The sequence below is a fragment of the Myotis daubentonii genome, chromosome 8 (assembly GCF_963259705.1).
Source record: "Myotis daubentonii chromosome 8, mMyoDau2.1, whole genome shotgun sequence".
NCBI lineage: Eukaryota > Metazoa > Chordata > Mammalia > Chiroptera > Vespertilionidae > Myotis > Myotis daubentonii.
In genome coordinates, this window is record NC_081847.1 from 39,460,322 (window position 1) to 39,476,254 (window position 15,933).

The 15,933-nt window shown below is 55.0% G+C and overlaps 1 protein-coding gene across 1 annotated transcript in view; it reads left to right on the forward strand.

The window, feature by feature from the left end:
• Positions 1-13,834, forward strand: part of VSTM2L (V-set and transmembrane domain containing 2 like) — a 32,288-nt gene extending 18,454 nt beyond the window's left edge. Inside the window, exons 2-4 of the mRNA XM_059706118.1 lie at positions 899-1,068; positions 2,639-2,689; positions 12,467-13,834. Of these exons, the coding sequence (XP_059562101.1) occupies positions 899-1,068; positions 2,639-2,689; positions 12,467-12,739 (494 nt within the window). The 3' untranslated portion in view covers positions 12,740-13,834. The remainder of the gene's footprint in view (positions 1-898; positions 1,069-2,638; positions 2,690-12,466) is intronic.
• Positions 13,835-15,933: the final 2,099 nt, after the last annotated feature.

Here is a 15,933-nt window from a genome sequence, read left to right on the forward strand (position 1 = left end):
GCCTCAGTTTCCCCACTTGTCCTGAAGACATACTGCCCCCTTCACCACTAAGGTTGGAGCCAATGGATCCTGAGGGGCCCTTCCCCACCTCACCCCACCTAGGCAGTTCCTAGGAGGGTCCGAGGGGATCAGAGAGAATCTGAGACCAGAGCCCATGCCCACAGCCAACTCACGTGGCCCCATGAGTTCTCGGAGCCAGACTCTCTCTCCGTCTTCTGACCAAAAGCCACCCTGTGCCCACTCCTGACTCAGGACTGTCTGGGCAACACCTCCTCTAGGAAGCCTCCCCGATGGCCTCAGGCTGGGACACATGTCTCCTCCGTGCCCGCCCAGGCCTTGCACCCCCTCTGGCCCCACAGCCCTTCCTTCCTCTTGTGTATCTGCCCTGCTGGGTGGGGCCTTGAGGACTGCAGTGGCAAGATGGGGCCGGGTGGAAGGGGGGGGGCGGGGGGGGGGAAGGGCCGACAGAGGCGACATTCCTGGGTGACCCTACACTGAGCATTGGGGTTGGGAATAACCCGGGAGGGGCCTGGGGTGCAGGCGCCTGGAGAAATCTGGAAGAATTGATGAGGTGGGCAGCTTCCTTCCTGGCCTCCTGGCCTCCTTGCTCACACCTTGCATCCCCGCCTCCTCTGACCCCTTGCTCCCTGCGTGAGTCTCTGGTGGTGCCACGGGCTCTGGGACAGAAGCCGGGCTCCAGTGGGGCATTCGGGGCCCTGGGCCAACTCCTTCCTCCCCCATCTAGCCAGCTACTGCTGCACACCCCTCGCTGACTTCTCCAGGGGCCCCACCCGCAGGCCTGGCGGCTCCCACCTCTCCACCTCTCCCAGCCACCAGCGCTGTGCCCCTGGCCCGGTTTCCTGAGCCCCGGCTACTCCTCCCCCGTTTCTCCGCACAGCCCTGTTCACAGAGACGCCCCACGATATGACGGCGCGGACGGGCGAGGACGTGGAGATGGCCTGCTCCTTCCGCGGCAGCGGCTCCCCCTCCTACTCGCTGGAGATCCAGTGGTGGTACGTGCGGAGCCACAGGGACTGGACCGACAAGCAGGCGTGGGCCTCGAATCAGGTACTGCCGCCCAGAACCCAGCCCCGGGTGGGGTGTCTCTAACCCTCACCTCTTCTGAGGGGTCTGTCCCCTGCAGCACCCACCTCCCCCCCTCCCCTTCTGAATTGGAGGCTTGGTTTCCGGCAGGAGGCAGAGCTGGGCTGAGCACTTGGGATGGGCACCACCAGAGAGCCCTCCATAGAGCAGAGTGCACCCTGGGCAGCTACACTTCCGTATACAGGTGGGGAAACCGAGGCAGAGGGACAGAAGCTGGTTCCAGGTGATCTCTTCACTCACCTCCCCCCACTGCTCCGAGCTGAAGGACAGCGGTGTTGGAAAGGCCCCTGCGAACACGGCAGCACCGTGCATGTCCCCTTCCACACACGTGCAGCACACCCCTGCGGCCGGCCTCCGTGCATGCATTGGCCTCCACGCACCGACACGTTCCTATGTGCCCGCCACGGGACCAGATGCTGTTGATGTCCCTGCCCACACACCCGGGCGTACACCATCCCCTGCCACCAGCCCCACTGCCAACTGCCAACCCCGTGACTCTAGCTGAGGGTTTTCTGTGGACAACAGAGCCTGCTGGTCCGTGAGGCCGGCTGGAGGAACCCTCCGCCGTGAGTCACAGGGGTTGGAGGATAGTCCCCCGTGCCCTCGCCCCACAGCTGGGAGAAATGGAGAGGTCTGTGCTCTCTCCTGAGGTGCCCAGTGGGAGAAAGTCCCAGCTGCCCACATGGGTGCTGGCTTGATGATGCACCCATTACTGACCTCCCTTTCTTGTCCCCCTCACTCACTCCCCTACTGATGTATCCTGGGGTCACCTCCTAATAAGCTACTTGCACTCAAGTCTTTGTCTTGGGCTGCATCTGGGGGAACCAAAGCTGAAATTCTTTTATTCTCACACTTGTGTATATGCAAATCATATGCAAACACACCCTCTCTGCCCACCCACTCCCATCTGAACACATACATTCACACACCTCCCTGTGCACACATGGGGGTGGTCACACATTCTCGCAGGTTCAGGAGAGAGCTTCTCACATAGTCACAAACGCATATTAAACTCTGTCCTGCTCCTGGGAGTGGTGACTCCCTGCCACACAGGCTCAGAGGACTCCGGTGCTCAGAGAGGGCCCTGAGGCCGGCGCTGGTCTTTGCAGCTGGGTCCCTCCTGGCCAGTTTGCAGGGTCCCTCCTGGCCAGCTTGCAGGGTCCCTCCGGGCCAGCTTACTGGGAACAGCTTGCGGGAAGGGCTCCGACAGTTTCTGCTGCAGACACTCGCTCATGTGTGTGACACACCTGAAAATACAACCCCTTCACAGATACAGGCACACGTGTACAGGCACACCACACAGACTCATGTTTCTGCCTTCACACCTACCCACCCCGTTTATCCCCAGATACAGTCGGTTTTACCCGGACTCACTTCCTCTTCCTGAGTGGACACAGAGCTGAGGGACCCCCAGCTCTGGATCCCAGGGTCCCCAGAGTTCACCTGCTGCTAGAATCTTAGCTGTTGTCCGAACCCCCACCCAGTGGTGCTAATGGCTTCTCTCTGCTTTCTCCGCCCCTCCTGCTCCCAACAGCTAAAAGCATCTCAGCAGGAAGACGCAGGGAAGGACGCCACCAAAATAAGTGTGAGTTCTGTAATGACTTCTCGCAAGGGCTCTAATGGAGGACACAGCTGTAATTTAAAAAAAATTTTTTGTCCAGTACCGCAGGGAGCTTGGGCAAGAGGATGGAGGAGAAGAAAAACAAGGGGGAGGGGAAATGGCTCTGATCTGTTTTTTAAAAGCTGGAGATTTTTCAAGTTCATTGAATGACAGGCACAAAAAATGACAGGGGGAGAGAAGACGCATTCCCTCCTGTCGGGAACCAAGGCTGTGTGCGTCCCTGATGCTTCATGTCTGTCTCAGCAGCATTTTTTATTTGGGGAACCAACAGGGCCTAATGAGACTGAGCTGGCTTTTTTCGGCCCATCAGGACTGACAGCCGCAGCCTCTCACGGTCACCTGGTGCTCTGGCTCCTGGGGTGAGGCGGGTGGGGGAGCTGTGCCGAAGGATTTGAGGACTGGCTAGGCCTTTTATGCATTGACTCGTTTTATCATTGCTCCACCTCCATAGGGAAGGGCAAGCACTCACCCATTTTACAGGTGGGGCAACTGAGGCCTAGAGACTTGCTAGAGTGCATGGTGTGACTGAGCTGACTCCAGTTCTTTGTGGGCTATGCTGGAGAGAGTGACAGTTTTTGTGGTGGAGGGGCACCCAAAGAGGGGCCTAGGAGAGGCAGGTAGAATTGAGAAAGGAGGCGAAAGGGACTGAGCAGAAGGGACGGCCTGCGGATGCATGTGACCATGAGACCAGCTGGGATTGCGCGTGGGGCAGGAGGTCATCCTGGCAGGAAGCCAGAGCCCACACCAACACACTCAGAAAATGTAGGTGCTCAGGGGTATGGGTGTATACGCGTGGGGAGTGGCCTCCAAGTTCGTTCTTCTGCTGCTTCTTCCACAACTTTTCAAGGACTTGGGGAGCTCAGGACCCCAAAGGCGACTAGACACAGACGCACCAAGGAGCCACACCAGAAGTCACAGTGTCAAGCAGGCACTGGGAGGGATGGGGTGGCAGAGTGGAGGCAGGAGGCCTGGGAGGAGGCTCCCACAGCTCCTCAGACAAAAGGTGGGCAGACGAGAGGGGAGGAGAGGGCCGTAAAAGCATCATTTGTGCTGTTTACTGCAGGGCCTTTCAGAGTTGGGGTCTAGAAATTTGAGCCATTTCCAGTTTAGGGTGGATGCTGGTCCACCCCTCTCCACCCCGGCCCCTTACCCTCACCCTCTCTGCCAGGGGCACATCCATGTGTGATGTCCCGTTTCTTGCTCAAACACCACCTGGTAAGTCCAGGCAGGTGGAGATCTCTGTATATTTATACACCCCGCTTATCGAAACTCTCTCTCCTATGATTTTGTTTGGGGTTTAAGGAGCATCTCAGGCAAAGGAGAGAATAATCTAATTGATTTTAGAGGATTAGAATTAGAGGCTGCTGGCCCCACGTGAGGAGAATGCGAAGATGCTAATTAGATAATAAAATAAACGTGCTCAGACTGATTGTGCAACCACTCTCATCCCACCCTGGCCCCTGATTTCCTGCACCAGCTGGGGCTCTCGGGGTCTGGTTGGGGTCTCACAGACAGCGTCACACACGTGACTGCTCTTAAATACACGGACGTTTAGTTGGCGGCACCATCAGCAGATGCCCACCCTGGTTTCCTGCAGTCTAGGAGAAGCTCAGACTTTTCCTGTCGCCTTCAAGGCTCTGGGCTCCCTGCTCACCCTCTGGGCTGTCTCATCTTGCTTGACCCAGCTCCCCTGTCCCTCCCAACCCTGCTGCCTTTCTGCCTTCTCACAGGCCAGTCCCTGTCTGTTCCTCTCTCTTCCTTTATTTAGCGCTAAAGTCAGGAAAACTTCCTTGACCCTGTGACTCAGCGGGCATCTTACTTTCCCCTGCTGGCTGCATTTCCTTTTGTAATTATCCATCCTGTGACTCCCCTGGAGACAGTAGGGCTGAACTGTGCCTGCTTGATTCACTGTTACAGTTCCAGAGCCTAGCACAGTGCCTGGCCGGTGTGACTCAGTTGGTTGGGCATCATCCTGTGCACCGAAAGGTTACTGGTTCGATTTCTCATCCTGGCACATGCCAAGGTTTTTGGGGTTGGTCCCGGCAGGGGGCATGCAGGAGGCAGCTAATCGATGTTACTCTCTCACATTGATGTTTCTCTCTCTCCCTCTCCCTTCCTATCTCTCTAAAAATCAATAAACTATTCTTTAAAAAAATTATCAAATGACTATTACACATACATACGTAGCCTCAGTATGTGTACAGGTGATGTGAAGGACTTCACTCCTTCATGTCCAGCAGAACCCAGGCACTGTTCTGGCCCAACAGTTCCGTGTCTTCTAAAAATCCCAATTTTAGTGGAATATCTCCTGATATTTATTTATTTATTCAATTATTTATTTATTTTTGTTAATCCTCACCTGAGGATATTTTTTCTATTGATTTTCAGAGAGAGTGGAAGGGAGGGAGGCCAGGGGTGGGGGTGGGGCAGAGAGAGAGAGAGAGAGAAACATTAATTGGTTGCCTCCTGTAGATGCCCCAACTGGGGCTAGGGATTGAACCTGAAACCCAGGTATGTGCCCTTGACTGGGAATTGAACCCAAGACCCTTTGGTCCACAGGCCAACACGCTAACCACAGAGTCTAACCAACCAGGGCAATATCTCCTAATTTTTAACTATTGGGACCTAATTTAATTTTTGGAAACATCACGGGAGCCAAACAATGCAGCCTACCGGCTGGGTAGCATTGGGGTTCTGAAGGAGGGAGTACAGTTAGCTTCCAGGGGCTTGATGGGCTCAGGGACCTGTTGGGGGGCGGGGGACATGGTAACCCTCGGAGGGTGCAGAGGGTCTGTGCTGAGCTGGGGGCGGGGGGATTGTGAGGACACACTGGGGCCAGCACTGAAGTCCCGGGAGCTGAGTCCTGGCTCCAGCTCTGCCACCTCCCTGCGCCTCCCTTTCCCCCTCACTGATGTCCGACACCTATATGCAAACACTTTGGAAACTGTGAAGTCCTATGGATATGGCCGTGTGGATGACTGTGGTTACTAGAGTGGAAACAACATGAATCTGTAAATTACAGATTCCTATTCCCAGCGCACGGGGTGGGGGCGGGGGTGGAGCAGTGAAAGAGGCCCAGCTTTTCTGCAGGAAATCGGAGGGGAACCAAGGGATCGCTTCTGTGGGTGGGAGGACAGGCACCTGGGATAAAACAGTAATAACAACAATAATAATGCAGTTATCATTCATTGAGTGCTTAGCATGTCAGGAGCCATGCTGAGTGCTTTACAGGAATTATCTCATTTAGCTAGGGGCCTGGGGAAGGGCCTCTGGCCTTAGAAACATCTCCCTGGGTGGTTGAGTCTCATTCCTCTGATTCAGGCAAATCCTCCTGCTTATCGGCCATTTTCAAGTTCTGGAAGTTGTTCTTTTGATCCAATTGAAGTTCTTTGTTTTACACTTTAGGTTAAGTTCCCCTTAACCAGTTTTGCAAGTAGAGAGGGTTCCCAATTTCCTAATTTGAGGATGAGGTGAAGTTCTCCACACACACCTTTGTTCCCAGTGGCCCAACTGCCTTCTTCACGGGTAGTCCCTCCTTCCGTCTCACTGACGTTGTTGGTGCCGTAGACTCAGTTCACGTCACCGGCTTCAGTCTGAAAGAGCTACGGGAAGCCCAGCTCCCGTGTACACGTGGCTTAGTGCTCTGGCCCACTCGTCCCAACCTGCTACCCCCCTTCCGCCCCGCCCCCCCCAGCCAAACCCCCAAAGCCAGGAACAGCCCAAGAGGTCTCAGGAAGCACTCTGCAGCCCCAGCGAGAATCTCCGTAATTGGTTAGTTAAGAGGCAGCTGTGTTTGTCAGGTCAACCAAGTGGCCTGCAGGTCAAGCCCCTCCTGCCCTGCCTGGCTGCCCCCACGTGGGGTGCACCTGTGGGTGCCGCACGGAGGGGGGTGGGGGCGGGGGCCGGGAGCAGTCCACGAAGTCTGCATTATCAGGCCAAGCGGTGGGTCAGGGTGCCCTGTGATTTCATTTTCTGCTGTAGACATTTCTATCTTTTCTTGAAATTCCTGCCGTCACTGACAGCACACATTAGGCATTAAGTCCTGCAGTCTGCAAGGAAGGCGAGGCGAGACTCATGTGGAGGCAGAAATCACTCCATCTGTTACCAGGGAAGTTGAGGTGTCCCTTCCCCCCCCCCCCCCCCCCGAGTGCTGGGGGTGGAGTCCTTATGATATCTCCAGAAAAGGAATTTTCTGAGACTCACACGGGAGGATGAGTTATTTATTTGTGTGGTTACACCCCTGGGTTTCCCAAGTCCCATTTCCCTCAGTCCAGGCATAGAAGACGTGTAGTGGGGGCTTCGGTAGAGCCAGAAGCAAAGCCATGGCCTGAGTTTCTGTTCCATGTTGCAGCCAGTCCAGTCCAGCATCAGGTCCATTCGTCCATTGTGTGTGGGTCCCCATGGCTATGGGCCACACGGGAGAATGCCAGGAAGCAGGTGTTTAGGGGATTAAATATCTCAAGTTTCACACCCTTGCAGTGGCCAGGCCCCATTCTGGCCAATGACCTGTCCCCAGGTGTGACTGGCAGACAAGTGCATTCCTGATGTCACCCCTGCTTTCCTGGGCATGCATCTACCTTCCCTTCCCCTTCCCCTGGGGAGTGCAGAGTTGTAGCTTCCTGGAGAAGCTGCCCAAATGACATGCCTGTGATAGTCTGGGTTTCAGGTTCAATCCTTAGCCCCAATATAATAGTTGGCCCTCCCTTTGCTCCTTTCCTGTCATTAATAACTAGGCTAATTACAACAGTAACACATCCATCCTGGGAATCCCTTGAAACATCCATAGAGCAGCTGGGCTCCAGTTGAGAGCCATGAAGATGCCTGTGAAGGCCATGGTCACACACACCCAAGCCCTCAGGGTGCTCCCAGTTGGTGTGGGAGACGGATGTTAACCCAATAATCACATGATGAAAAATCAAATGACAATTGTGATCATCAACATGAAGAGAGCTGCTTGGGAGTCTGAGCCAGTAACAGGACCTGACCTAGACTGGGGGGCCTGGAGGGCTTCCCGGAGGAGGTGCTATTTGAGGTGAGCACTGAAGGATAGAGGGGTTGACTAGCAGAAAAGGGAACGTCTCTGGCTGTGTGTGTTGGAGGAACGACTGAAGGCTGGTGTGGCTGCGGAGAGGCAGGGATGAGACCCCAAAGTGCTCCCCCTCCTGACAGTCACTTCAGGGAGCCGTAGAAGGAAGGCTTCTAAGTTGGGGGCATTTTGAAAAGATCTGTCTGGCTGTCATGGAAGGACAGGTTGGAAGAGGCCAAGTGGCTCCACAGGGACCGGGAGGAGGCTGGGGTGATGACCCAGGTGAGACAAGCTGGGGCCTTGCTCTGGCCAGTGTGCGAGGGTCTGGATTCTGGAGGGAAGGAGAGGGGACCAGTGATGTTCAGGCGAGAGATCAATGGGCTTCGGAGATGGACTGTGCCTGAGTGTGGAAGCAGCGTTGGGAATGATGACTTGGGAGGGTCAAGCTACAGTGGGTGAGGCTTTCTGGGGCCCAGATTTGGGGAGACCCTGAGTTGGGTTCTTGAACATGCAGGCAGGCTGCTGGTGTGGCTGGGTGGTGCTGATGGAGGCACGGGAGTAGCAGAGCTCTGAGCAGGACCTGGCCTGGGACAGGGACCATCTGACCCCTGTTCCCCACCCCAGCACCTCCCGGGGCCCACCGCATCTTAGGCCTCAGCCATGAGGCCACACGTAGGAAAGGCCTGGCACCAGGCACCCACATTGAGGGTGCTCAGGAGAAATACCAGCCTGTCTGCCGGATGGCCCAGGGGCCCTACCGTGCCTGCAAAGGCCTGGGCCACAGGCGAGCAGGGAAGAGGCTGAGCCTGGTCACGGTGTGGACTTGCCTTGTTTCTTTCAGCGTAATTAGGTGCTTAATTGCACCACTAGGGCCTGTCGATGCCTGTGCTGCAGTGATTATGATTTACAGCCGGGCGGCCGCGTGGGGGTCTCTTCTTCTGGCCTCTTCCGTCTCATTGGACGTCTGGGGCGCAGGATTTCTGCCCAATTTGTGAATGATGAGATCCAACAGGCTGCTTCTGCCACCCCCCAGGAAGCGGGGCAGGATGATGGGGCCCCTCCTGCAGGCTGTCTCTGAGAAGGGCTGGGCCCCCCTAAAGCACGGAGGGTTGGGGGCCTGGGGAATGAGGTAGGGGGTGGAGAGACAGGCTGAGGTTCCCTGGTCCTGGGAGGCTCCCCAGTGCTGTGTTTAAGGCCTGGTTTCTCTCATCACCTTGAGCCAAGCACGTCACCTCTCTGAGCCTCAGTTTCCTGACTCATACAGTGGGTATTTTGGGTATTTCAGAAGTGCCTGCATCACGGAGTTATCTCGAGATTTAGATAAGATGTGTGAAGCTTTAGCACATCATCTCACAGTGACCACACACGCCATAAACACTAGCTCCCAGCACCAGGATCACTGTTACTGTTCTCAGTATTTGCCTTCTCCAGACGGTGCTTGGCACAGATCACTGGGGCTGGGAGGGGGCAGTGTCCCATTAGAACCAGCTCACTGTGGTGCTGGATTACAGGTGTGAGGTCTGGATCCTCCATGCGACCATGAGCCCATGCGGGCATTGCTCAGAGGGGGCGCTTGATAAATGTGTGTCAAATGAATGGATGATCTAGCCCAAGAAAACCGGGGCCAGGGCGCCTTGACTGTCTGGATCAGAGCCCAGCCTCCCGCACCCCTACAGGGTGCTCAGTCCCCCTCCTCCTCTGGGGTGGGGAGGGGACTGGGGAAGAGCTCCTGAAAGCCACATGTGTTTGCTGGCAGAGGGGTGACAGGGTGGGAGGGAGCTGGGGGAGGAGGGAGCCTGTCCAAGCCTTAGTGCCCTGAGGTGAGTGAGGGTGGGCTGAGGGGTGGGCCACGCTCCATGCTCCCTCCCTCGGAGCTGGCTGCTCCCAGCGCTTCGCATTATTACTCCATTAGCGCCTTGTAGGGTTGACAAATGAAGGATAATTAATATCCGTGAGGGAAACAGATGTTGAGGTAATTCATTTCCCGCTGCGCATTTGCAACAGCATCCCCTCACTCCCCGAGAGCATGGCAGGGCCAGAGGACCTCTCCCTGCCCTTGGCCAGAGGTGATGGAATCAGCAGGGCTGACAGCCTCCAGCTGGGCCCAGCCTGGCACTGGGAAGGGGCGCCTGCCCCCACACCAAGAGGGCTGCTGTCAGGTTTCCCACGGCTTGCTGTTGGGAAGTTCTGTCTATGGCCCATGGCCCACCTTATGCCTCCTGCTGTGCCGCAGCCCATGTTTTCCCGCTTCCTGGGGATGATGGCCAGCATAGTGCTCAGAATCGGGGCGGATGTGCAGGCTCCCTGCTGCTGCCCACCTGCCCTCTTTCCTTCTGGAGCCTGGGAAGCACCCCCCTCACCACGGCCCTGCCAGCTCCTGGTGACCCTGTGTGGGCCTGTCACACCATTTTGAGGGGTAGAATGCATGGAGTCAGGCCTGGGTTCAGTTCCTAGCGCTGCCACTCACTGATTCAGTGCCCATGGGAGAGTCACTCCTTCTGGAGCCTTAGTCTCACCATCTGTGAAGTGGGTATAATTGTGTGTATGTGACCTCAAGTTAGCAAGCCTGGGTACCACTTCATTTGGAGAAAGAAGGAACTACAGTGAATCCATTCATCCAACAATTTATTGTTATTATTATTATTACTATTATTTACAGGGTACCAGACCCAGTGGTGGTCACTAAAGTGAACAAAATATATATTCCTGTCTTCATGGAATTTATAGCTGAGCCAGAGAGAAAAACAAAAATCAAATCAACAGACAAATCAATTAAATGGTTCTCAAATTGTGATGACTGCTATGAAGGAAGCAGAGTTGTGATGGAAGGCTTCTTGGAGGAGGTGATATTCGAGAATGAATGGGAGTCAAGTAGGTGAAGAGAGAGGGGGCAGAGCACCCAGGTAGGGAAACCAGCCTATGCAAAGGCCCTGGGGTCAGAAAGAGCTTAGCATTCGGGAGGAGATGAGAAGGCACCAGGGAGGCCAGAGCAGACCAGTGAGGTGATTGGAAGTTACATGTGTGAGTGCCCAGCATAGTCTCTGAAACAAGTCTGCAGAGTGAATGAACCCCATCAGAGACTGCCCTCCTTCTCATCCTGGCCTCCTCACTGTGTGAGTGATCAGCAGGGGCTTCCGCCTCCAGGAGTTGGGGCCTGGCAAGAACAGACCAGCTGAGGCGCCAGTAGAGCACAGTGCCAGGGCCCCAGGTCTGGAGCCTACGCAGCTCCCACCTGAGCCTGGAGAGCCTGTACGTGAGAGGTGGTGAGATCACTGGGAAGGGGGTCACTAGCTGGCAGTTGGGAACTGATCTCCAATGTCCTGTCTAAGTGGGGTGGGGGCAGCAGGAGGTGGGGCAGGGAAGTAGGAAGGGTCTAAGTACTAAGGGGCAGGGAAGGATGAAAGCCCTGCTCACCATTACCCTCCTCTCCACAGGCCCAACTCCCCCCCCCCTCCCTTTTTCTAACTTTCTAAATTTTGAATTATAGACTCACAGGAAGTTGCAAAAACAGTCTCTTGTATCCTTCACCTAGCTTTCCCAGTGATCGCATGATGGAATGCTACACAGCAATGAAAAAGAACAAACATAGACATGCAATATGTCTATGGAGAATCTCGCTGATACTATGTTGTGTGAAAGAAGCTACACATGAAAGTTCAAGAACAGGCTGCACTGAACTATAGTGATAGGAGTCAGAGTAGTAGTTAAGTTAACCCCATGGGGGGAACGTTGGTGAGGAAGGGCCACAAGGGTGCGCTCTAGGGTAATAAATGGTCTTGCCTTGCTCTGGTTGGTGGTTGCACAAGGAAACACTTGTGTGCACTTATAAAATTTTATCAAGTGTGCACTTTGCTGTGTATAAGTTAAATTTCAATTTTTAAATAAAATTTAAAATCCCAATCAAAGACATAAACAAAAAGCCAAAGTAGAAAGACAAGTATCACAGACACTTGTTCTGTTCACCCCAACAGAGATGAACAATTATTGAAATGCTGATATATTTGTGATCAGCCTGTATTTTTTAAAAAATATATTTTTATTGATCTCAGAGAGGAAAGGAAAGGGAGAGGGAGATAGAAACATCAATGGTAAGAAAAAAGCATCGAGCGGATTGAGCCTGCAACCTGGGCCTATGCCCTGACCGAGAATTGAACCAGGACCTCCTGGTTCATAGGTCGATGCTCAACCCCTGGGCCACGTAGGCCAAGCTGCATTTGTTTGTTTGTTTATTTGTTTATGAAGTAAGACATTTTGGACTAAGCTAAGAACTCACTTTGCATTCCACCCCAGTCCACAGCCCTCTCCTGGGCTGTATCCTCAAGGCAGCCTCTGATATGAGGCCAGTGTTCCCTGCTGTGTATTTTAAACTTGTACACACACAAGTCTCCAAAACCAGAATAGAGTGTTTTTATGTGTTTATGTACAGAAATGGTAGGAGTTTTGCAATGAGATCTCACTTCCTGCGTGTCACCGAGCTGTGACATGCCTGGCTCTAGGGTATTCCTTTTAACTGTTGTGCCGTGTTCCATGGAATGAACTGACTTCCGCTTATATGTCTGCCCTGTGGATAGACATTTAAGTTGCTTCTACCTTTTTGCTATTGAACTCCCCGTGCCCTGGTGGGGGTGTCTCTGGGGCCCCGCCCTAGCAGTGGGCTGACACTCTCGTCTTCCCGCTGCCCCAAGGCCAGGTCACGGTCTCTCTGTCGCCCCCAGGTGGTCAAAGTGGTGGGCAGTAACATCTCCCACAAGCTGCGCCTGTCCCGGGTGAAGCCCACAGACGAAGGCACCTACGAGTGCCGGGTCATCGATTTCAGCGACGGCAAGGCCCGGCACCACAAGGTCAAGGCCTACCTGCGGGTGCAGCCCGGGGAGAACTCGGTCCTGCATCTGCCCGAAGCCCCGCCCGCCGCGCCCGCCCCGCCGCCCCCCAAGCCGGGCAAGGAGCTGCGGAAGCGGTCTGTGGACGAGGAGGCCTGCAGCCTCTGACGCTACCCCGCCGCGTGCCCCCCGCGCCCCTAGGCTGTACAGAGTGCATGAGGAGCTGCTGGACTGTGGGGACGGGACTGCCGGGTCCAGCCGCCTCCCCATCCCCGAGACCTGTGGCCACCACGTGGGCCCTCCGACCACCACCCCTTTGCTCAGCATGTAAGCCCCACTCAGCCCTTCCTTTTCAGATCCGTGCGGTGACCTGACCTGGCTCGGAGGAGGTAGCCTTGGGCACCAAGGGGACAACCACTCCAAACATGGGGGCGGGACACCATGCTGGGGCAGGCTGCCCCCTTTGGCCACCAGCTTCAGTGGAGTCCAGTGTTTCGCTTTGCTTGCTTGTCCCCCAATCCTGTCCCTAGCCTTACTCTCCCTCCTTTCCACTCTCCCCCGCTTGAGCCTGGGGATGTGGACAGCAGCCCCTCCCCAGATTTGGACTTGAATCTCTGAGTAGAGCTAGGGCCTCTCCCCTGGGGAAGAGACGGGGCAAGAGCCCCCGGGAGAGCCTTGCTCTGGGGCTGTGGCCTGTTGGGGTCACTCATAGGGACCCATGGGAGGAAAGGGAGACGCCCCACTGCCTCCTGGTGGGTCATTCGTGTTCAGCCTCCTTAGACCTAAGAAACAGCTCCCTGCCCCACCCTCTAGGGAGGTGAGCGACCAGGAATCTCTGCCCTTCCTGCAGAGGGCCTCCCCCTCTGACTCCATGGCCCCATGCAGAGTTTTGCACCAGCAGGACCCCTTTGAGGGTCTTTGAGGCTCTCCCAGGAGCCCCCTCTGCCAGCTCCCAATGTCTCAGCCCTCTCTCTCGGGGTCCATGCCAAGCCCACCCAAGGGCCTGGGGCTGTTGGGACCCCAGTACCAATCCCCTCACAATTCCTGATCAGGGGGACACCCGCCCCTGGTGATGTGTACATATTTCTATTGGGCCCAACACCCCCTCAGAACTGGCTCAAACCTCTGGCCACCCCTCAGCAATGGCATGGGGGATGTGGGAGAGGCCGAGGGCTTTGCCCCGGGGGGTGGGGGGTGGGCAACCCTATATACATGATTCAATCCGTAACTACCAGCCAACCTGAATAAAGTGGTTTAAGAAAACCTCTGGGCAGTGTCTTTTGGGGGCATTTGTGTCTGGGAGCAGTACAGCAGGGGAGGGGGAGGGGGCAGGGGAGGGCTTGGCCAGCCCACACCCACACCTCCCTCAGCATTTTCTCACTTCTGCTTTCTGCTCCCAAGCACAGAACAAGAGCTGGGAGGCGCACAGGGAGAGAGAGAAAGGAAAACCAGCCTTTGCCCGGCACCAGGCACTTGAATTATTCTTAGATGTTGAAGTAATCACAGGTAAAGAAGAGCGCAGAAAACATGTGTACACTGTTTTGTGAATAAATAAGTCATAAAGCAAGTAAGGGCGAGCCACTGCCACCCAAGCAGCACCCAGAACAGAACCCCCGGGTCGGGCCCACATGCCTTTCTGATCCACAGCCCCTCCTCTCTCAGGTAACCAGCACCTGACTTTTAAGGTCATCATATTCTTAATCATTTTTACAGTTTCACTGCCTATATGCATGTCATCTTAAGCACTATAGCTGAGTATTGCCTATCTTTTTGAATTTTATATACGTGGAATCTTACCATCTCTATTCTTGATGCACCGCTGTATTTGTGAGGTTCATCCATGTTGCCACGTGTCTGTGATCTGCCCATTTTTATTGCTGTATAACATTCCACTGCAGGAATATCCTACAACCTATCAACTTACTTATCCATCCTGCTGCCGACAAGAACCTGTTTCCCTCTGAGTGCTGCCACCGGCCACGCTGCCGTGAGCATTCTAGTCCGTGGCTCCTGAGGCACATGAGCCCGAGAATCTCGGGTGGATTGGCCAGGTCGGCGGACTGGGCATTGACTGCACTTCAGGGATCTCGTTTTCCGACCGTGAGGTATCGCCATCCCCTGTTACAGCGGAGGGAACGGGCTCAGAGGCGCTACATAGCTCACCAAGTTCACACATTGAACTCTGCCCTGCCAGCCCGAACCCTTCCCCTAAGCCAGTGGTTCTCAACCTTCCTAATGCCGCGACCCTTTAATACAGTTCCTCATGTGGTGGTGACCCCCAATTTCATTGTTACAAATTGAACATAATTAAAGCAGTGATTCATCACAAAAACAATGTGTAATTATATATGTGTTTTCCGATGGTCTTAGGCAACCCCTGTGAAAGGGTCGTTTGTCCCCAAAGGGGTCGCGACCCACAGGTTGAGAACCGCTGCCCTAAACTCTCCCATCATGCCCTGCGCTTTGGACTCCCCAAGGTTCATTCCAGTGGGAGGTCCCACCCACGGCGGTGGGGCTGAGAATCTGCCTGAAGGTGTGCCCGTCTGGGGCTCTCAGGTCAAGCCCTGGTCGCCAGTGTGGCCAGCTGGTCCTTCCTCTGTGCAGAGACCACAGGCACCGCCCACAATGAGCCGGGGCACTGCCTGTCTCCAAGCCGCCCTGGCAGCCAGGCTGAAGGAGCCTCCCCCCTCAAGGGCGGGACTGGGAGCTGTGGAAGTGGTGAGTGATGCTGGAGGAGCTCTGTGTGCCCAGGCCCTGTGCTGATCGCCACAGCCCTGAAGGCACGCTTATATCCTCAGTTTTCAGATGAGGACACTGAGGTTCAGAGAAGGGTGGGGTGGAGGATGGGTGAATGGATGAATGGGTGAAGGAGGAAATGAATGCACCAGGCTAGGATGCAGGCAGGGCTCTGCACCTGTTGCAGAACCCAGGGCTGGCTGCTCTCTGACCTGTGGTCCTCTCAGGCCAGCAGCCAGCCTTTACTGAGGGCAGGGTCAGCCTTTACTCGACAAACATGGTCCCCAGTATCTCCAAGACGATGTTAAATGATAGAACTCCTAGAGGACATTCTTTGCCTTGCTTTTACCTTGAATGTAATGCCTCCTGTTTCCAGGGCTGGCTTGTGAGTAGCCGGTTGGGGTCTCCTGTGAATGCTTTAGGATACTCAGCACTTATTGATGAGGCACCCAAACACTTCAGTGTGAATGCCCATCTCAAGTGACCACCTTCCAAGCCAGGTTGAGGAGTATGCCCACTCCACCCCTTTAAAAAAACGAAAAACATTTCTGGACCGATGCTTATTTTAGTCACCTTCGTGTATAGCTCTGGAAGCCAACAGGTATGGATGGCATTTAGAGCATGGA